This window comes from Dreissena polymorpha, chromosome 10 (assembly GCF_020536995.1).
Source record: "Dreissena polymorpha isolate Duluth1 chromosome 10, UMN_Dpol_1.0, whole genome shotgun sequence".
NCBI lineage: Eukaryota > Metazoa > Mollusca > Bivalvia > Myida > Dreissenidae > Dreissena > Dreissena polymorpha.
This window is the reverse complement of record NC_068364.1, coordinates 55,980,820-56,003,989: the sequence shown is the minus strand read 5'-3', so window position 1 is coordinate 56,003,989 and position 23,170 is coordinate 55,980,820. Positions and strand designations below refer to the sequence as shown.

General features: G+C 38.5%; 1 protein-coding gene and 2 non-coding genes across 3 annotated transcripts in view; all 3 read right to left on the bottom strand.

Annotated features, from left to right (window-relative positions):
• The window catches only part of LOC127847658 (uncharacterized), a 138,960-nt gene that overhangs the window by 22,410 nt on the left and 93,380 nt on the right, over window positions 1-23,170 (bottom strand). The window contains 13 exon segments of the mRNA XM_052379713.1: window positions 964-1,080; window positions 1,639-1,814; window positions 4,704-5,145; window positions 5,147-5,384; window positions 6,284-6,374; window positions 6,926-7,052; window positions 7,758-7,937; window positions 9,422-9,635; window positions 10,238-10,498; window positions 11,019-11,201; window positions 12,442-12,600; window positions 13,898-14,029; window positions 15,254-15,516. Coding sequence (XP_052235673.1) covers window positions 964-1,080; window positions 1,639-1,814; window positions 4,704-5,145; window positions 5,147-5,384; window positions 6,284-6,374; window positions 6,926-7,052; window positions 7,758-7,937; window positions 9,422-9,635; window positions 10,238-10,498; window positions 11,019-11,201; window positions 12,442-12,600; window positions 13,898-14,029; window positions 15,254-15,516 — 2,583 coding nt within the window.
• On the bottom strand, window positions 8,280-8,361 carry Trnas-gcu (transfer RNA serine (anticodon GCU)). The gene has a single exon. It is a non-coding gene; the product is annotated as a tRNA-Ser (tRNA).
• Window positions 8,585-8,666, bottom strand: Trnas-gcu (transfer RNA serine (anticodon GCU)). Its single transcript has one exon. It is a non-coding gene; the product is annotated as a tRNA-Ser (tRNA).

Here is a 23,170-nt window from a genome sequence, read left to right as displayed (position 1 = left end):
CGTGACCTTGACCTTTGATATAGTGACCTGAAAATCAATAGGGGTCAACTGCGAGTCATGATAAATCTACTTATCAAGTTTCATGATCCTAGGCATAAGCGTTCTTGAGTTATCATCCGGAAACCATTTTACTATTTCGGGTCACCGTGACCTTGACCTTTGACCTTGTGACCTGAAAATCAATAGGGGTCATATGCGAGTCATGAATAATGTACCGATGAAGTTTCATGATCCTAGGCCTAAGCGTTCTTGAGTAATCATCCGGAAACCATTTTACTATTTCGGGTCACCGTGACCTTGACCTTTGACCTAGTGACCTGAAAATCAATAGGGGTCATCTGCCAGCGATTATCAATCTAACAATGAAGTTTCATGATCCTAGGCATAAGCGTTCTTGAGTTATCATCCGGAAACCATTTTACTATTTCGGGTCACTGTGACCTTGACCTTTGACTTAGTGACCTGAAAATCAATAGGGGTCATCTGCGAGTCATGATCAATCTACCAATCAAGTTTCATGATCCTAAGCCTAAGCGTTCTTGAGTTATTATCCGGAAACCATTTTACTATTTCGGGTCACTGTGACCTTGACCTTTGACCTAGTGACCTGAAAATCAATAGGGGTCATCTGCGAGTCATTATCAATCTACCTATCAAGATTCATGATCCTAGGCCTAAGCGTTCTTGAGTTATCATCCGGAAACCATTTTACTATTTCGGGTCACCGTGACCTTTGACCTAGTGACCTCAAAATCAATGGGTGTCATCTGCGAGTCATGATCAATGTACCTATGAAGTTTCATGATCCTAGGCCCAAGCGTTCTTGAGTTATCATCCGGAAACCACCTGGTGGACGGACCGACAGACCGACCGACCGACAGACCGACATGTGCAAAGCAATATACAATATACAATAAGCAATATACCCCCTCTTTTTCGAAAGGGGGCATAATAAAGACTCACAGTCCGTGCAAGGAACGCCGACATAGCCGGTCATATTGCAGTCGCAGTAGTAGTCATTGGCACGTGGCACGCACATCCCCATGGCGCAAGCGTTTGGCGCGCAGGCAACATTTAGATCTGAGATATAATGAAATTGTGGTAAGAATAAAAAAAACGGAAAATTAATCATCATCACCCTCATCATCATCATCATTTTGATCATAAAAAAATATAATCATCCTCAACAACATCACCGATGTTATCATCATCATTATCGTTATCATCATCATCATCATCATCATCATCATCATCATCATCATCATCATCATCATCATCATCATCATCATCATCATGATCATCATCATCATCATGATCATCATCATCATCATCATCATCATCATCATCATCATCGTTTCATCATCATCATCATCATCATCATCATCATCATCATCATCATCATCATCATCATAAATGTCAATATCCTCATCGCGATCATTATAATCAAGGTTATAATCATCAACGTCATCAGCAACATAGTCGCTAACATTATAATCAACATTATAATCAAAATTTCATTATCATCATCACCATCAATCCCAGCTTTGTCATAATCCCACCTACCATCACGATTCACATTTGCAGCGACAATTCTAAGGTTCAACGCATTAAAAATAACACACGATGCATTCGACCTACCGCGGCACCCGTCAATAATCTTGGATTTGTCCGTGGCATAGTTCATTAGGTCCGGAACAGCGCCGTTCAGGTCAACGGAGGCGAGACAGCCGCGGAATCCCTTCCTCGACTCGATCAGACTAGCAACTTCCGGTCGCGAGAACATCGCCTGTGGCAGACCGCCGATGTACAGCGTCCTACATTGGTAACATTGAAAATGTGAATATTGTTATGTAGGTCTTAAATGCTAACATAAATTTAGGTCACTGTATTATTGTCAAGATGTGCTGAAGTGCCTAGGTTTTAAATATCATATTTCATTTGTTGTATATATATCATACTATAATTCATATAAAACAGTATTAAAACATAGTATTTATGAAAGATCGTTTACATCGGAAGCATTACGCTGACTTTGTCGAGTCAATTTTCCTGGGTAGACCCAGTACTTGGAGTATGCAGAGAACAGCGATAAGGTCGGCACAGTAAATTGAGGTCGATCGGGATGGTCAGAGGGTGTAATCACGTGATAGTCAAGATGGCGACGTCCATGCCGAGGCAGGTATGTTTCGCCGTTGTATACCCTTTATTACTTGTATTGATTTTTTAAATGCCGCTCACTTTCCAGCTATATCAGAAAGACAGTTACTGGCGTTAATTTCGTAAAAATATTCGCTCGATATCTCGACTTAGCTCGCTGCGAAATTTCTTAGCGGGGTGACCTTATTATCGCTCCACTATGAAAATTTGTGGGGAGTAAAGTCGAGATATAAAGCGAATTTTAATACGAAATAAACGCTTATCGACTTTTTCGGCGTAAGCTGTATTAAGCCAGCTTTTCACCCTGACTTGACCTTTGTAAGTGTCCAATAATACTCAAATAAAATTTCCCGCGGCTAGGTACGAATGAATACACTTCATTTATTCCATTGGCTGATTTGAGTATAACACCAGAACATTGGAAACATATCCGCGTCTTTGAAACACTGTTTTACTGCATGAAACAATTTTATCTCTAATGAAAAGGCTCAATAGATAGAACAGTTTTACAATCAATTTTCGACATAAATACAGTTTGTGCGTTGACCTTTTATTTTCAGAGAATTACCAGCGCAAAAGCGTTTATACTAAAGGCTATGTTGTCATATTTAGTACTTACTTGCATTGCATTTCAACCCGCGAGGTTTCGGGTCAATTCGCGGCCATTTGTGAAAGTCAGAGTTTATATACAGTTCATCACCGGAGTTCGCAGAAGGGGTTGCGATCATTGTGTTACACCGGTCTTACTGACAATAACGTAGTGACTGAAATGCATTGCATTCCAATCCGCAAGGTATCAAAGGTCAGTTTGCGGTCAGTAGCAGAAATCTTTATATAAACGCCGTCTCGTAAACTTTGTGCACTTGAAGTCTGTTTTGATCAGAAAGATACTAAATAATGATATTCGGCGATATTATTGTGGTATGTCAATCATGGATTTTTAATATGGTTTCAACATTTGCATGATAATGACCAATTTAGATAAAATTAATTAGAAATATTTATCCATTTAGACCAGTTTATTAAGCATGAGCACAATAATTCGCTATACTATAATTATGCAATTAAATAAGATTCGAGTATTGCCAGCTGACCTATATGCACTCGTTTATTTTCATGTTTCTTGTGTTTTTCTATTCTGTAAATATAGATATCTGAGTAATAATATCACATAAAGCAAAATAAGCCACGAAATCTGGTGCAACACCCCGTAATTGATTTGCTTATGATGTAGCTAAGAACTGCGCAGAAAAAAGGCATCCGCTACTTTTTATCTCATAGAGATAACTTTTGATCGTTCATAAACATCGACCACAATCAACGCCGTATATCTTTTTTTAAAGATATTTCTTGTTACTGATATGACTGGAAATTGAGCGTCGTTTAAAAATAAAACACAAGTTATAAAGGGTATAAAACGGCGAAATATAACTGTCTCGGCATGAGCGTCGCCATCTTGACAATCACGTGATTACCCCCTCTGATAGTGAGAACAAACATTCCTTTGAACGCCGTATGGTGCGATTTCAAGTACTTATTAAAACCGGGCAACAATCTCTCGACTTTTTTTAGAAATAAATGGCATCAGAGTAAAAAATCACATTCAAACCATTGTTACTTTTACAAACAAAAGTGTTATTATTATGACAATCCGACACGTATTTGTCCAACATAATGCATGTGAATTGTAATACGAACATAATTAATGTACTTTTCATTTCAGTGCACAAATTGTGAGCAAACATAATAAAGCAATGTCGAGAAATTTAGACCTAAATCTAAATCCACGAAGCTCCTATTAAACAACCTTTAGCTGTCTCTAGTTACATTGCTCTGGATTTAATGTTAATATTTAAATCTGTAAAAGACAAAGAAATAATGCTTAAACGACTAGTATTAAAACCATTTTATAAGACGAACACTTTGCCTTCCAATTATAATATGTGATCATTAATATAAACTTCCGATTTCCCGCAATATCTTTGGGAGTAGAAGCCCTTTTGTGTGTCAACAAAATATTCGTTTAAAGGTAAAAAAAACGAGTAAAGGTTTCAGATCTATTGAAAGTCTATAAAGATAACATAATCACATCTTTGGTCGACGTTTAACCTGATCTCTGGCACATAAGTCGCCCTTAAACTCTTTCAGTGCGGGAACCGAATTTTGAAGGCCTTTGCAAACAGTTTGGATCCAGATGAGACGCCACGTTATGTGGCGTCTCATCTGGATCCAAACTGTTTGCTATTATGATAGTATTCTTTGAAAAAAATCGAAGAAAATGCTAATTTTAGAAATTCAGCAGACGACATTTTAGCAGAAGACAAATTACCCAGCATGCAAAGGGTTAACATTTGGCGCAGTATGCCGCCACGACACATTTGCTTCTCTTCCTCACCCATTTCAACATCTGGGCGGAGAAGAGCAAGCGTGGGAATATTAATCTTTGCTCAGAAAAACCCAGTGGTCTGAGCGGGATTCAAACGGGATCTCCTCATTTCTAGACCAGCAGCCTACCATAAAACACTGTCCCTATACAATTAACTCACCCGGCAAGACTGAGTGAGCCGCTAGTGGACACCTGCACGTTCTCTCCGTCCACCCGCACCGTGAACTGACTGCGTTCATTGAGCGCCACCTGCACTGTGTGCCACATGTTGTCGTTGAGCTGCCCCGTGGGAACCACTGTGAACTGGTTCCGGCCGCCAATGTTGTACGCCAGGCGGAGCTGTCCGTTGCTCATCTCCACAGCGATCGCGTCGCTTCCACTTCCGCTGTTGTACAATATTAACCCGTTGGATTCTCGCGTCTTGAACTTGAAGAGAATTTTCATGGTCCTTGTGGAGGGAATCGACGGAAGCTGGAAATATGTTTCGCTGCTAGTGACCGTAATTGGTTTGTATGTCAGCAACGGAAGTTTATCAACCGGCTCGATAAACCACTGCATATTCGAATTCGTGCTCTGTGATCGCATGAGGTTGAATATCTCCTTATCGTCGTAGATGAAATTCTGCATGTAACCGATATAGTTGTTCGCGCCACGGAAGCTCGCCCTTGTTTCCTAGGGAACCGAACATGATCCGGTCGATGTAGAGCTTATAATTTTCGCCGCCCATGACGCCGGTCATTTTGTCCTCGTCGTCAACCCACACCTGAACGTCGTCCGCCCGCCGACGTATGTACAGAGTGTGCCAGAAATAGTCGTTCAGATTCTTTCCGGTGAAGAATTGCTGAAATATACGTAACAAAACATGTTCCTGTACAGCTGTTAAGGTCAATTCCAGTGGAGAATGTCTAAAAATACGTAATAAAACATGTTCCATTATTGTTAATATACAAGTTCATACTGTCTGAAATATACTATCACAATATACCATATTTGACCGTTTTTTTTCTGTGGGTCCTGCTGCGAATACCTCTATGTGTGGACCGTTTTGTTTATCAAACATAATTGTAGGTTATTAAGTATTCGACACAAGAAAAATTGAAAGACATATCTGAAAGCTAAATTGCGCTAAAACCTTATGACCGCCCGCAACAAAAACGTGCGACAGTCCCAGTTGTGTTGGAATGTTACTACTAGTAGACTATATTTAAACAGAAACAAGGTTCTATGGCACTGTAGACCCAGAAATATCAGCAATCGTAGAATTACTTCGATGTATGGAATCAGTCGGTGGTGGTGACATAACGGTAAATAAATAAACGATAATGCGACAAACAATTTTGATTTTAAGATAAATTAATGCATATGTGTGTAGCGCAAAATCTATTACGCTGTATTCGTGATAGAATACTTCATTTGTGTTGTTTTACTGCGAGTTTTATTTTTGTTCAACTTTTTTACGCGACACGCGGGCTCGTCACAATATTTCAGCAAAAGAATGCTGAACGGTCGGTCACTGTCGCTACTAGCAATACAATATCGTACCTCCGCCTGGCGACCGGCAGAGCATGGACTCAATAATACTGTGGAAGCTTTCTAAAGATCTTCCCAAAAGTCGCCAAGGGCTCGTTATACCCGGGAAACGGACACTAAGGCGTTTCATTAAGTCGCATGCTTTTGATACAATCGAGCTTCAATAAATAAGTTACAACTAAAAGTAAAGAAACTAAAACAAGGTCGTACCTTCACAATCCCGTCCACTTTTATAGTGACCTTGGCCCTGCCGTCGACCAGCTCGGCCTGAATGTAGTCGTCCTTGTTGTCAGCTTCCGTCCTGAACACGAGTATATACAAAAGTCTCATAAGAATACAGGGTAGCTCCTGGCCAAAATGCGCGGGTGCGCAGGCAGTCAAAATAGACATATATGGTAAAAGTAAGCTTTTGTTTAAAACCGAACTCAGGTTTTCATAATCCTGAATTTTACTTCTAGATTATGCATTCAATATAACAAGTAACACCTCTTTCACTTAAATAATATTTCAATACACTGCGAAAACCACACAGAATGTTTGACACAAGTGTCGCTTGACAAATGTATTTACGAATATAATTTATTTTATCCCCGATCAGGGTGAACGTTTAATGCATGTACGTTCCGCTCAGGCATATCAGGGACGTCACTCACCGCTTTTATGGAATTTTTTGTTACAAGGAAGTCTCTTCTAAACGAAAATCAAGTCTATGCCGAAAGTGTCGTCTCGGATTAACATGTTCACACTATACAGGTATACTCGGAATGACACATTACACACTTGCTTTAAGGCCCTTTTTTCCAAAAGTGAGATTAATATATTTCATACACATTGCTCCCCAAGAATACTCACCGGAATAGCAAGGTGTCGCGTAGTGGCGTGTAGAAGCGCACGGAGAGGTCGTTGGTATGGGTCACCTCCCGGTTAACGAAGTTGAACGCGCTCCAGTTACTTCCGTCCCAACCCGCGATCACCGCGTCTGCAATAGGGTCATGAAACGAGTGCGGACAATGGTGTAATGAGAAGAGTGCGAACAATGGGGTTGTTGAAACGAATGCGGTCATTAGCGTAATGAAACGAGTGCAGACGATGAAGTACTGAATTTAGTGCGGACAATGTGGTAATGAAACGAGTTTGGGTACTGAGGTAAATGAAACGAGTGCGGACAATGTGGTAATGAAACGAGTGCGGACAATGGGGTAACGAAACGAGTGCAGACGATGGGGTAACGAAACGAGTGCGGACAATGTGGTAATGAAAATAGTGTGGGTACTGAGGTCAATGAAACAAGTGCGGACAAAGGATTTATGGTAGTAGTCCGGTAATTAAAATAAAACAACCTCGATCTGGGAAACTCGTACTAAACGCATTTGCGTAAATTATCTTCCAAGATAATAATCTACAGTCCCTAAAGGCTAATCAGGGACGACATTTTTCACGTTTATAGAAGTCTCCTCTTAACGAAAATCCACTCAAGGCATAAAAAGTCGTCCCAGATTCGTCCCTGAATCTAGGACGACACTTTACGCACATATATTAAGCTAAGGCTAAAATGGAAAGAGATAGGGCCTGTTTAAGGCTTCAAAATTCATAGAACAACGTTGAGGAGATTCGAAAACAAATACCACCAGGCTAATCATGCACTTGTTATTATAAAAACAACTTCACTTAGAAGCGGATTTACTTGCGTTGCAGTTCTGTCCGGTGTATGGCGTGTTCGCGCAGTCGCAGACGTATCCGTTCATCCGGTCCCTGCAGAATCCGTAAGCGCAGGGCTGAGATTGACAGGAACGCGACATGGGGCTGCAGCCGAATTCGATCCCCACAAGGCGCTGCGTGTTGATGACCCGATGAAGGTCGATGCCTTAAATCAACAGATTGTTAAACCGATATTAATTTCCTAACTGTTTTATCCGTACAACGTTCTTTTGAATTTAGTATTGACTTGTTCACCAATCTAAAATAATAACTAATTCACGTGTCTTTCGATGATCTTCCGGTTAATGTTGATACCTGTTGATAAGTAAGTATTACAGACTGATGAGCAAGAGAGCACATATTTCTTAGGAACGGTATACGGCTAACAAAACAATGTGCTTAGTAACCAGTCAAGGTCATTGCATGAAAAAGGCTGATGGATTGAACTTTATATCATGTGATGATTTTCGTGTTGCCATTAATATATGACTTACAAAAAGAAATCATTCGACGAGAATGAGATTCGAACTCACGCGGGGAGACCCCAATGCATTAGCAGTTCATCGCCTTAACCACTCGGCCACCTCGTCTGATTCGATCTATTGAATGTGTGACATTTACATTAATGTGTACAAATATATTATATAGTATATTTTAAAAGTAATATGTTAAATATATTAAAATTGACGAAGATGAGATTCGAACCCTATTGCATTAACCACTCGGCCACCTCGACTGATTGGATCCAATGAAATTAAGAAGTTTACATGTCTAAGAGTAGTATGTAAATGTAGTATTAAATAAAAAGTAACTCGACGAGGATGAGATTCGAACTCACGCGGGGAGACCCCAATGCATTAGCAGTGCATCGCCTTAACCACTCGGCCACCTCGTCGCATACAATCAGCGAAGCATTATCACACATTTATACAATAGAGCTGATTCTTCTATTACAGCTCATATCGACTGCGTTTACAAGTCAGCTGTCGATAACATATGGCGTTGCTGTTGCTGTGTCAAATTTCAAGAAATAACACGATACGCATGTAATCCGATAAAGACCTAAGCGATCCGATAATGGCTGAATCAGTTTACCATGAAATTCGCGCTGTAAACAAATAATATTTTTTCGGAAATTTAAAACCGCTGGCATGTTTCAATAGGAAAGACATGTGTCTATCTAGATTTAATGGTTTAATTACTGAATGCATGGTGTTTACGTTGAAATGAGACTCGAAGCCCTTAGCTATCCGTTATACACCAATCGACTGTACAGCTATTTCACAAGCAACTAGTACAGATCTTATAATTGTACGTTCCGGCAGTTTACTTATAAGTTAAACTATACATTGTTTAACTGTAAGTGTACGTTCGAAAGTTTGTCGTTCGGGAATTACAAGTTAAGTGTTTGTACACATGACAATAGGTTTTCTTCACGATTATACGATAGTTAAAAGTTACGAAACTACCGAGTCGCTATGTTGATGAAAATCAACGAACCAGCCGTGTGGCACCTTATCTGACTGCCCATCTTTTTTTTATTCAGGAATTCTTAAACACATACTGGCGGAATGGACGGACAAAGCGGAGAGTATATGCTCATGTTTCTGTAAGCTGCTAATAAGAGCCCATTACAGGCCGACGACTTACCGACACCGTTTATCACGAGCGACTCGAAGCAGCCTTTAAATCCCTCTCGAGAGTATAAGGGCCAAGGGGCCGACTCGAAGTTGTCATACCCGCCAAAGAACGTTTTGAAGAAGTACATTCGCTGGAGCTCTTCCGGTGAAACGGTGTCGACGAACTGACGTCCGTCCAGCGTCAACGTCACGGTTCTAACATTCCGGTCGACACGCATCGTAACCTGCAAATTGGTATTTCGGTAAAATTCGAAAGTAATTGAACACAAAGAATCGCGACCATCATTATCAGCAGCACCATCATCATCATCATCATAATCATCATCATCAATCATTATCATCATCATCGTCGTTGTCGTCGTCATCATCATCATCATCATCATCATCATCATCATCATCATCATCATCATCATCATCATCACCATCACCATCATCATCATCATCATCATCATCACCAACATCGTATCATCATCATCATCATCATCATCATCATCATCATCATCATCATCATCCTCAACAACAATAACATCATTATAATCATAATCATCACCATCATCATTATTATCGTCCATTATTATCATTATTATCGACATCGTCGTTGTCGTCATTTTTTTCTCTTTATCTTCATCATTTGCATCATCATGAGCAGGAAGCAGCAGCTGCAGTATCGATAACGTCGTCGCCTGCATCCTTCTTCTCCTCATCATCATCGCCATCCCCTTTAGTATCATAATAATATGCTTTAACGGCGACGCACATGTACCGCACGACAGCGCTGAACTTCTGAAACAAAACATATTTTAAAAAATACCGTTAAGAAACTGACCTCGTGCCATTCACCGTCATCAACGCGACTGTCCGAGAACATGTTCCGGCTAGTAGCGCTGCCAAAGTCGGCCACAAAGTACAGGATCCCGTCAAACACCTCTATAGCAAAGAACTGAACCGCCGAGCCGTGTCCCATAACGAGAAGACCACGTGGTTCTAGCGTTCGGAACCGAAAGCTCATGGAGCCGCCAGTGCGCATGTCCAAGGCGTCTGTGACGAGCAACATGGAGTTTCCGGACTTGAAAGTGACTGGGGTTGGCTGAAAGCAGTGGTAAGAATTAGACGTGCATCATACTTACGTTTATCCAGTTGCCACTTATTGTAAAACCGACTTTCCGATTGTGTTTTTTTTTTCGAGCGGGATTTCTCTCGTTTGACAATCTTTAATATGTGTGTGTGTAATTCATGTTACATATTGGGAAGTTCACGTGCGACAAGTCTCATATTCTCTGAGCGTAAAATACGATACAATTCCGAAAGTATTTACACTATTTCGGTTTTTCAATGTTTTTGATGGAATGAAAATTAGTGTTCATCCTTATCGTGCAGAAACATTGAATTTTACATAGGTGCAAATTTCCACTCGAGATTTCACATAATATAAGAACAATTTAAGTAAAGATTTCCCAAAAATCTTTTTTGAATGCCGAACCAGATGTCATCTCCCGAAGAAGCGTTTAAAGACCAATCGATATGTCAGCTACTACCGCCACATTATAAAATTGGGGACATCACTCGCCAGTACGCTAGGTGGCAACCTGATTCTTGTAAAATCATACCAATAGACTGACCTGTCTTGGGGGCGGAGTGACAGGAGAGGGCCTCGTGGTGCTCCAAGTCCAGTTGCCAATGTTCCATTGGTTTTTGTCGTAGACGTCGATGTCGCCGGTGGAGTCCCCCACGTACTGCAGGAAACTCACGATCAACTCTTTGTTACTTCTGATCACCTTCTTCGCCTCAACCTTTAAACAAATTAACCCATAACCACATAGATTGCATTTTCACGCATTTCTAGTTCAATAGAAAGTTGAATTGAATTTAAGACCTCTCGTACTAGATTCAAATTGTTAAGAACTTAACTCCAAACCTTAGATACTGATGAGCAGCAAACAGCATAAAACCTGAACAGACTGTGAGTTACTCGCAGGCTGTTCTGGTTTTATACTGTTTGCACATTGCCATTTCCACGTTGGCTCCCAGTGGAAGGAGTTAAACAAAATGAGCATCTCTCTGATATAACGGGGTTAAATGGATGTGCGTTAAGATTCGTCCCAGATTACCCTTGAATCAGGGACGACACTTTTCGCATCAATGGTACATTTCATTCAAATAAAGTATCTTCTTTGCGCGCATGCATTAAGACCGGTTTTCTCAGAACGAGGTTGAATATATTCTTGAACAGTTGTATAATGTTGAAAAACATCCGGGCGATTCTTTTCACTTACTTTTTCTAACGACCCCTTACTCTCTTCCCGTAAATAAAACAAAGCATGCATCTGTGTCTTTATTTTCAGCTAAGGTGGAAAATATCTATAATGAATACGTCCTCATCAGACCCTTGTAACCGCCTCATAACCAACACGGACAATCATGAAGAACACTTATCCGTGGTTATATTTGAAAATAAAGAGCAAGTACCTCGGTTAATCATAAATAATAATGAATGAGACTAAATTTTAGATCGAAATAAAAGTGCACGGACTTTGAGAGAAGTATGTCCATGAATATGTGTTAGAGGCATTTTCCGAGTTGTTTCCCTTTTATGTATACACTGTTACTATAATGTTTGGTGTAAAAATTGCGACCATCAAACAGTCAAACTTAAACCAATGATTCAATATTGGCGCTGTCTCGATACCTTGGCAATCTCCAAAAAAAATCTTTGGATGGCGATACTATTTACGCGACATATTTTTCACATCTTCTTCAAAATAAACATGAAAATCTCTTTCTTCACAGATCAAGTACAGTTTTATTAATCGAATTTTCTGTGAAATATTTCTTCTCTGAACATTGCGCACGTTCTTGTCTGTGAGAAATAATTATGGTTTGTGACAAAAATAAAGAATTCAAATATTACGGATATTAATTCTTTTTGGGGCTAGTACCGCAAATAATCGAAATAAAACGATCGAAACATTAATTTCATAAGTACCATATAGAATTTTAAAATATTTGCGAATAAGTCCAAAAATTACTTACATCAACAAGAGCACCGTCGAAGTTCGTATCGACCAATCCGGTGTCGACTCGGGTGTTGTTACTTCCGCCTAAGTATAGAGTAGCACCGGAAGTTAGGAACTGAACGTCGGTGTAAGCCGTCACTTGTGTGGCCAGCTGCTCGTCGATATAGAACTTGAGCTGCAAACAGACATTAACGATGATGAAGTTGATGGCGGATGGTGTTGATGCTGTTGGTTGCAGTGATGCTGCAGCTGCTGCTAATGATGGTAACTATGGTGGTAAAGAGGATAGTGCCCTTGTTGCTGTTGGTGATAATTTTACTGATAATAATGATTATAATAATAATTAAAAAATATATACACTCTCGAGTGTGTATATGTGTGTTCTAACATTTGAAACAAGTCCGGTGATAAATATGAAGCGAGTTGTAAACTACTGACGTTTACGACCATCGATTGAATTATGTTAACAGAAGAAAAAATAAACTAACGGCAGCTTTTTCTCAGGTCACTACCGCCCCTCTTGGATCCTACAGGTTTCGCTTTATTACTCTAGCCATTTTTCAAAGCCTGTGATAACAGCAGGGTAGGTAAACCTTAAGAATATAGTTGTTTTAAACCATGGGAAAATACTGCAATATAAATCGCATTCATGTCTCAAGACGCCGAACCAGACACCACCAGCATGACACTTCGAAAGAGGCCATAAGCACATCCTATTCAAGAACTTGTTTCCCAACGATGCGAACACCTAACTATGAAGTTTCATCTTGATACTTCTTCCGACAAAATGTTCATTAAGGTATATACAAAGGCAATAACAGTAAACATATGGAAGCAAGATTTTATTTACGTGTACACTGCTCTTTTCTTCAATAATATGCATCTCCCCACTTTTGTAATGTTTAAGGATGTTAGAAATCGCATATCCACGCCGTCATGTCATGGGGAACAATGCATACAGATTCAAATGTACTACGGACAGACGAACAGACAGACCGTTAGATATCCATGGTAATTCCTTTATGCCAAATTCGCTTCGTTTTGGGATTTCAACGTGAGAGATAAATGGCTGTTCTGTTCTTGTGTATGGTTTCTAGATTTGTTTTGTTTTGGGAACTCTGCCAAGTAATATCATCGCATCGGAAGAGTTTCCATAATGTGCATACATGCATGTTAATGTATTTAATATTCTTTGTCAATCCAAATGGAATAATTATAAAAAACATATCTTACAATCCAGTCATGTCAAATACACGCATATTTTATTAACAGTCCCAAATATGTTTTATAAGATAGCTGTTTCATTCCTTTCTAACAAACATTATCGTCGTCGTTATGCTGCTAATGAACAAAATAAATCGTTAAGGTAAAACTAAAACGTTCTTTTTTATGGTTAGATCACTTAACAATAAACCGCTTTAAATACCGTCAACATTTTGAATGTTTTACTGCGCGCCGATCACGTGACTAACCTGTCGTCCGTTTTTGTCTACCCGGATCTTGTGCCACTTGAAGTCGCCTAGCACGCGGGAGTCCGGATGTTGAATGCGCACCTGCTGTGGGTTTCCCCTTCCGTCGTCTATGACGAAGAACAAGGTGCCGCTCTGACACGATACAAAGAACCGAGTGGAATTGGTACATTAATGACGACGTTTTGAACTTAAAATTCAATGATATGGAACTTTTAAAGGCAGAGTTAATAAAGTTACGAAGGTCCATCCTTTTATGTGTGGAATGTTATGTGTGAAATGTTATGTGTGATATGTTATGTGTGAAATGTTATGTGTGGAATGTTATGTGTGAAATTTTATGTGTGAAATGTTATGTGTGAAATGTTATGCGTGCTTTTTTGTGTGGTGGTTATGTAAGAAATGTAATGTGGTGTAAATTACAGCGCTTCGCTCACAGATATTCATTTTTTGATGTTTTGTTTTTGTTTCAAAATCAAACATGGGTTAAGTCTTTTTTGCAGTAAATACCCAACAAAAGAGAAAACTGGATAACAACCAAGCTATGTGTCAAGCACTTATACAACATCGTGATTTTCTTCTTAAAGAACTTAAGTAAGACATTTTTCCAAACTCTCTGATCTTTTTTGAGCAACGATTTCTGTTAAGGATTTCTTCGTGGAATTCCACAACGGAAATCACATGGAGCCATGCCAGATCAATTCCATAATTCGGTAGATATGTGTTATTGAGAGTCTGTACTAATATTCAAAAGCTTCAAAAAATAGGATTCCATTCTGCACATGGGTCTTAATTGCGATCATATCACTAGAGCATAGCCGTGCGTTTCTTCTGTTCTCTCAAAAAAACCGGCCTGTCGCTTAACACATTACTTTCACATATGCAGTGACACTTGAGTTTTCATTGTTCATTCATATTTAAAACAATATTTAAATTTTAAACACGGATTGCTGTTGGGATGGGCTCAGTATTGATACAAGCTCATTGTGGGAAAAGTGCAGAATTTGTTAAGTTCCAAGCATAGCTGTGTTATTGTTTACCGCCATGGGACAACTTCGCTAAACAGAAATTTAATGGTTTCAGAATTATAGTAAAAACGGGGTTTATTTGCTAGGTTACTGTTGACCGATGTGGAACGTAACCGCCGCTAGGAATTTGATATGTTCCGGGCGTTACTACATTTCACGGTCAAGCGATAGGTGACGTCACCGCTGAAATATGATTGGTTCCGAGCATTCAATGCTACCGTCAACCAATAAGGGTCGTAGCCGCATCTGACCTTTAGCAGTTTCCTTACTGAGCTATGTCACCATTCAAAGAAAGGGAACGTAATAGCTGCGAAGAGTAAGAGTGGTGTACCTTGAGGCTAAAATGCATCTTCCGGCCGCCGGTTCCCTTCCAGATCCAGATTAGTCCGTCCGCTGTCTGTGTTATGAACTCCATCGAGAAAGTCTCGTTGTCGGCCGGGGTGAGAATCTCGTCCATCAGCTGGCTGAAGTCGTACTGGACGTAGGACTTTCCGTAGAAACGGATGATCTTTGACGTGGATGTAACCGACGTAAGCCGGGTACCGGCGTTAAACTGTTGCCCATTTCCGGTCTGTGGGGCCGTCGTGATGAACACTAGAAATACATGGAAATTAAGCGTATTGTGAAATACGGTACAGTAAAGTGAATATTGATTTTATTGATTTTTCTCGTGAGATTGTTTCTCGTCCTGAAAATGAAAGGACACTTGATATTCGAAAGATTATCTTTAAAGGGACATTTTCACGGATGTTGGCATTTATTGAAGTTTGTCATGAAATTCTTTATATTGATAAATGTAAACGATGGATCTTAAAAGCTACATTAAAACAAGAATAAAATTAAAGAAAGAAAAAAAGTAACCCTCATCTGGGCTCGAACCACTGACCCCTGGAGTAAAAGGATATCGATTAGACCAATCGGCCATCCGTGCTCATACAATGAATGATGTAGTTTATACTTTATATAAGCAATCCTCGTAGTATCACACAATATAACGACAACAAAAGACTCTCCAAATTATTCAATCGTTTCGCGTTGCTACACTGTATAATTTTCAGGTTTTTAAATTCGTCAAAAGATGCATATAATGGATATTTTAGAGCATGGTAAATGTTTAGCATTACTTTTTCCTCACAAATATCATAACTACAACGAACATTTGCGAATCTGCATTATTTATTTTTTTAATTTGGTCAATTTACCATAACGTGAAAAGGCCCCTTTAAGGTCGATCTTACAACTGAATTGAGACAAAAATGTACAGCACATCACAGTAAAACGAGCTGATCTGACTGTGTAGGCCTTGATTATAATATATGGCCTAAAAGAATGTGAAAGAATGTGTTCTTGCCTGCACACGTAACTTTTACAACTGGTTAAATGAAAGATCATTATAAGCGAATATCAAAAGCCCCATATTATTTATCAACAGCGATTATAGTCCTCAACAAAGACATACATTGTCATTGCGTGTGCATGTAAAGTACATCGAAAATGATAATTGCGATAGTTCTAACAAATATGACAGTTCTTTCAAATACCTACTACATAACAACGCCAGCCATTTAATGTAATGGACGAATAATGCTGTGGTTGCGTAAAATTTTCAGACTTTCTAGTTCACCGTTACTACGAGGATAAGCTTCAGATTTCTGCTTTAATTGCCCGCACACTGTTTGAGTATGTATATCCGTCATTCATCATGCACACAATCATCCTCAGCAAATATTTGAACTGTTTCCAAGATCACAAGATGTTGGCAGAGAGATAGTAAGAAACTTCCTCCCCCCCCCCGGCATATTCCTGTATACGATTTGTAAAATAAAGGTATACCTACGTATACACGGGTTTCGAACAGGTAGAAGGAGTAAAAGAATAAAAGTTAGTGGTAGAAACAGAAAAAAACAACAGTGTATTGAATATAAGTATGTAAATAATATGATAATTTATTACCTAAGATTTTGTCACAAAGGGTGTTGCTGATATATTGGAATATGTTTGTAACTGATCCATTTGTTGTTGTTGTTTCATTCAAAAAAAATATTTACCCGTTTTTGTTTTAAAATTTCACTAAACCTCAATAGCGATGTTTTATTGTGTAAAATTGGTTTAGACCTATTACAGTCATAGGACGCTTTTACCACGTACAAAACCTTTACGACGAAACTAAATTTGAAAACAATCATCATGATGCCGTTTTCAAATAGCAAATTACGTGCATGTGCAGCTTTTAGTGGCATTTTACTTTTTTTTGATAATCGGTAACGTTATGCAAAAGTAAGACTTTAAATTGTGCTGTCACTTTTGTATATTTGTCTTAAAGGTAAGTATCATTGCATCCCGGGCAAGCTTCATCATCTCTGTTGTACCTAGCGTGTATGAATCATGCCGCCAGCAGGAGTGAAACGATTAATCACCCTTTTGTACCTGGCCGCTTAATGCCGCCGCTTAATGCCGTTTCAAAAAAGAAGCAGGCTTTGCCTTAGCCGCGGGCCGCGGTCATTTGTCACAGTGGAGTACACCGAGGTCCAGTATCAGACGACAGATCGTAAAGCCAACGCCCGAGAAAAAGGCACAGCGAAATTTCACGTGAAGGGTCGCGTATCCACTTTGCTTTAATCATACCATTATGTTTGAACCTTAACCCATTTATGCCTAGTGGACTCTCCCATCTTTTTAAATTTGATCAATTTATTTCCAAAATTAGGGATGTCTAGTATATTTATTTCTATATTTAGAATATTTCTTACAGAAATTCCTGTATGCAAACAGCGTAGACCCTGATGAGACACCGCATCATGCGGCGTCTCATCTGGGTCTACGCTGTTTGCCAAGGCCTTTTTTCTAGACGCTAGGCATTAATGAGTTAAGTGTATACCTTATATAATAACAAACAAATGAGGAAACATAATTATTGATTTTATTTTGTTATATACATGTTTTTTATGAATTTTGGTTTGTATTACGTTATATAATGTAGTATTTTAATATTATATTATTAATTGTGTTTTCCTAAAATGTTTTTTGTTATGCAAGCTTTGTATATTAATAGCCGTGTTCTAGACCTAAGCAAAATAAAAAAAATCCTGACAAAAGTTAACTTGCTGCCGGAAATAAATTTAACCCATGTATGCCTTGTGGACTCTCCCATCCTTCTAAATTTGATCAATTTATTTTCAAAATTAGGCATGTCTAGTATATTTATTTCTTTATTTAGAATATTTCTTACAGAAATTCATTAAAGCAAACAGCGCAGACCCTGATGAGACGCCGCATCTTGCGGCGTCTCATCTGGGTCTACGCAGTTTGCCAAGGCCTTTTTCTATACGCTAGGCATAAATGGCTTAACTTGAATCACTGCGCCTCTTACACAGAAAACATATAAACGTTATCGAGAAATTATTTGTGAACCCGCCTTAGTATGCAAGCTTTGTAAGCAAGTTATGTCAAATACTTCACGCTATTTATGAAGATGTCACTAAACCAGAGCTAATTGTTTCATTTACAAACAAGGTGATCTTAGATCGCATAATGTCATTTCACCCTGGGGTCATACATTGTCACTTAACGCGACAAGATATGTATCTTAACTACTTGTATTTCATGTATTTGAGATCTTTATTCAGTATGCAAATTGTTACTTGTGTAATTTATCGTATACTAAAAATAAAAGAGATTTATTAAGCAATTACAAAAATAAACTGATAGTGGTTTTATGATGTAAAGAAAGTGGTATTGATGAATATTCTACATTACTATAATGTATTTAAATAAAGCGGGACGGTGGTGGTGGCGGGGAGGGGGGATGGGCTTCCGTTTTCATGCCCTAGCATTTAAACCTTTGTGCCTCATCCCCCTTCCGTGTGTTTTCCCATCCATTTTAAACATGTCTTACTCTTTTGTGCCCCTCTTGTCATACGTCAACGTTCTCGTAAATACAGACATACTCAACTGGTTTGTATATACTATTGACGATTTTGCAGATTGAAATTACTTGAAATTTACATTAAATCATTTCCAATAAAAAGCATACCACGCAGAATATACGTTCAATGAATGATTGACTATCTGTACTTTAGTGAATATATTTAGATGTATAAAACCTACAAAATCATTTTTATAAGCATAATAATATAATGTGCCAGTCTGTCAGTAACGATCGGTTATTGCAACGGTTAAACGTCAGTTTTCTACTGACCAAAAAGGAGATTTATTTTAAGAACGGAACGTAGCGTCTATGTTGAAACTATATGACATTAATACTTTTTCGTCTCTTTTAACTAAGCATTTTTCATCGGATGCATCAAAAATGGTACATTGCATATGGTCAACAATATTATATGGTCAACAATATTATATGGTCAACAATATTATATGGTCAACAATATTATTTTAATTTGTGAAATGTGAGTATCACCACATTGCGGTTCACAAAAACGTAATAAATGTCCAGTAAATAAAGCATGGGTCTAACCTCAAGTTTTTTAGAATGCACTTGACGACCTGTGCAATGGGTGGGGCATGGCAAATCGCAATACAAGTGTAAAGACTTTTTTTTAAAGATAACGTGTCTGCACTAAGTTGATAGAACACGAAGTTCATATTTGGCTCCTGGCAAACATTAGCGTGAAATAACGTCGTTTTAACATGATTACATTTAAAACAGACAGCAAATTTTCTTTTGGGGGCGTAAAATGTTGTTTGTTCCCACAAACCCGGCCGAGTATTATGTATGTGCCGACCCTAAACGTTAAAAGGGTTTCAGGTTGAAAATAAGATCACGTTTTGTCTTATTTCAGTCTTTTTTTAATCGCTCAATTAACCATTTCGTTTGCGATCGTGATTCATTATTTTGATACTATGTGGAAATTTACAACAAATTTTGACGCTTTGGAAGAGACTTCTCTTTAAAAAAAAAATCTGTAAAACGGTAAATTGTTGTCCCTGGTTAGCCTGCACATGTTAATCTGGTATGATTATTTAATCTCAGTGTTCTCCGAGTTCTCATACACAAAAAACTAATCTTTAAGTGTCCGTATTGTCTTATCATAATCGGGATCATGTCGAATACAATAGATTGTAAGTTAACATAACTTTGTGATGAATGAAGACAGCGCTTCTGTGTAAAATACCAGTGCAAAAATCATGTATTTAATACTAAATGAAAAACAGGCCAAGCTCTTCTTGCTACAAACGATCATCGATACTGAGCTACTTTTAATACCGTATTCAATCAGGGTCAATGGGACTTATCTATCATCGCGAACACTGTGCATGAACGGATTATCGTATCGTAAGATCAATCTGGGAGATTTGTAGATTGTGGGTGCAGACATGGCTGTGTCGGTAAACAAAACAAGCAACAGATGTGCTAGCTCGACATGGCTGTGTCGGTAAACAAAACAAGCAACAGATGTGCTAGCTATAAACCACGTGCAGCTTCGGCGGGGGCGAGTTGATCCTTCTTAACCCATTTATGCCCAGTGGACTCTCTCATCCTTTTAAATTGGATCAATTTATTTCCAAAATTAGGGATGTCTATTATATTTATTTCTATATTTAGAATATAACTTACTTCAATTCCTTTAAGCAAACAGCGTAGACCCAGATGAGACGCCGCATCATGCGGCGTCTCATCTGTGTCTACGCTGTTTGCATTGTCCTTTTTATCAGGACGCTAGGCATGAATGGGTTAATATTGAGTGTTTAAGTGCAGTGGTTTTTAACGGAGTATACACTATGAAACATGGGCGACCTTGTAGGAGTGTACATCGATTCCTACTCTTTCATCGGACAGAATTCATCATATAACTTTAAAATCTCAGTAACGTTATAACTTTTAAGTGTTAACAATTGTTACTTTGCAATCGTTGATGTAGACGATTTTCTATATAACGTTGTAAATCGGCTAATAAAAAACCAATTGAATTCTGGTGCGAAAGAAATACGCCACTAAGTCGAAAATAGATTTACTCGCGACAGAAATGTTTCCTGGTCGGTAAAGAACGTTATTAAAATTTAAAAAAAAAACTTATTCTAAATTCACGTGTCATATTTGACAACGAAATTTTGCGAAGGTATGACATCTAAATGTTACTTTGATGTGCTACTGTCTGAAGCACCAGTGACCACTGTAGATGGGTAGATTAAAATAACTGTGTTCTCTGTCTAAAGTAGGATCAGCCAGTGATATATTAGGTAAGGGGTCTCTTTCATACAATACGTGTCCACTACAACTGCTTACAAAACATATCTATATTTCATATACAGCCGCACACAATAAGCCTACGAAACTGAATCATAAATTGCATCTTAAAATACAGGTTTACAAAGCAATAACATATTGCAAATGTCGATCAAATTTGTTTTTTTTTATAAAGGAACACACAATAAGCCCTTTCTCGACAAGCTATTACTGACGATTATCGTGTTTGAGGTTTATTGCATACAAGCAAAATTGCGACTTCTTATCGATCAAAGCTAGTTAAATATATAGAGTAGCACAATAAGCCTATACTCAACACGTGTTGCATGCCAGCAGCCAGTAGTGAACAGGAATGCAAGTTAAAATGGTACGTTTGTGTGAGTACAGTTGGTGGCAAGAAAAACTGTACGTATTTCACCTCGGTATTTACAAAGATATCGAGCCAGGCAGTTCACGCCAGGTACTCTACAGTAAAAAGGCCATTAATATTTTATCAATGAATAGCATTGCTTGTTCAGCCTGTCGTATCAAGTTTGCAACGTAACTGAGATGGAAAATATTTATGTAAATGCTTCAAGAAATCCGATTTAACAGTAAGTTATATTTCGTATCCTCGATGTGGGTGAAACTCATTGAATTGAAAAGTTGTAATGTGTCAGAGAATTTAGCTGACGAGTCATTTTGTTGCCAATTTTGGAGTTAATACAATACATCACTAAAGGCCCCCTGGTGCAAAAAGGTACTATGTGACATTGAAATTAGAAGGCACGTGGTACATTTTAGCACTAATGGGGCGAAATAGTGTTGTTTATACAACATTCGGTTACATACATCTTATTTGCGTTGTTATATGGGAATAAATGTAGTCCGCGTAAGTCGTATATGGCGTATTTGATAAATATATTTATAAAAAAAACTGTCATTATACTATTTTGCTTTACTCTGTTTTTTAAGCGACTGGACATTATTATATTCCTTCGCGCAGAAGAGCTACTTAGTGCCGTCCCAAAAGTCCATATAGTAATAATATTTCGTATTCAAGAAAATTAACAATGTTCATTGATTACAGTGATTGCAAAAACCAAATAGGTAATAACTAACCACGACATGAGGGATTGACAGTGGTAGTCGTACCCATTATTGAACGCCTCGTTGCCGATTCGTCTCGTGATTAAAAACGACCAAAACGTATAAATAATTAAAATCTAAAATCAACCATGCAACAACGATTTGTTGTAAGCGTTTTACGGTTGCGACGAGGTAATGGCGCGTGAAAAATGTGTCTCCATATCGCATTTTACTTTTGAGAAGTGTTTTCAACAAATATGTATTGTTGCTTACTGTTTTGGATACCATCCCAGCTATGTGCGCCCACGTTTGGTTATGCAACCATAAACTCGTTTTTATCAAGTTATAATGCTACATTATGAATAAGAATGCATTACATACTGAACACTCGTACCGTTACAAAATGAAAAATCTATATTTCTGAATAAAACATTCACAAATTAAACATGTTGAGTCATTTAATGCGAGAATGTGGTTTTAAATTTTTATGTACCTCCGTGTTCAAATCCCTAAACGCAGTTAAATCCCTTTACTCCGTAGAACATAAACTCAGAAAAAAAGCGTGTCGGCTACAAGTGGGTGGTTAAGATATTTTTATTACAAAAGCAGAACGTAAATTTGTTTACCAGATAAACGCTATATGCATTAACAAAAGCACAAACAGACATCTTGAGAGAGACCCCAGTATTTAAAGGCAAATCAAGAATCATAAATGTCTCACTCTGGAAAATAGTGGCTTAATACATGTGCGTAAAGTATCGTCCCTGATTAGCCTGTGCTGTGAGCATAGGCTGATCAGGGACGACACTTTCCGCTTAATCGGCATTTCCCATAAGAAACGAATAATTCCATAAATGCGAAGTGTCATCTCTGATTAGCCTGTGCGGACTGCAGGACGGGGGGCATATAATTAGAAACATCTTTCATCTAATAGGCAATAATTGATAAGGTACCTCTGTGATTCGATACGTTAGA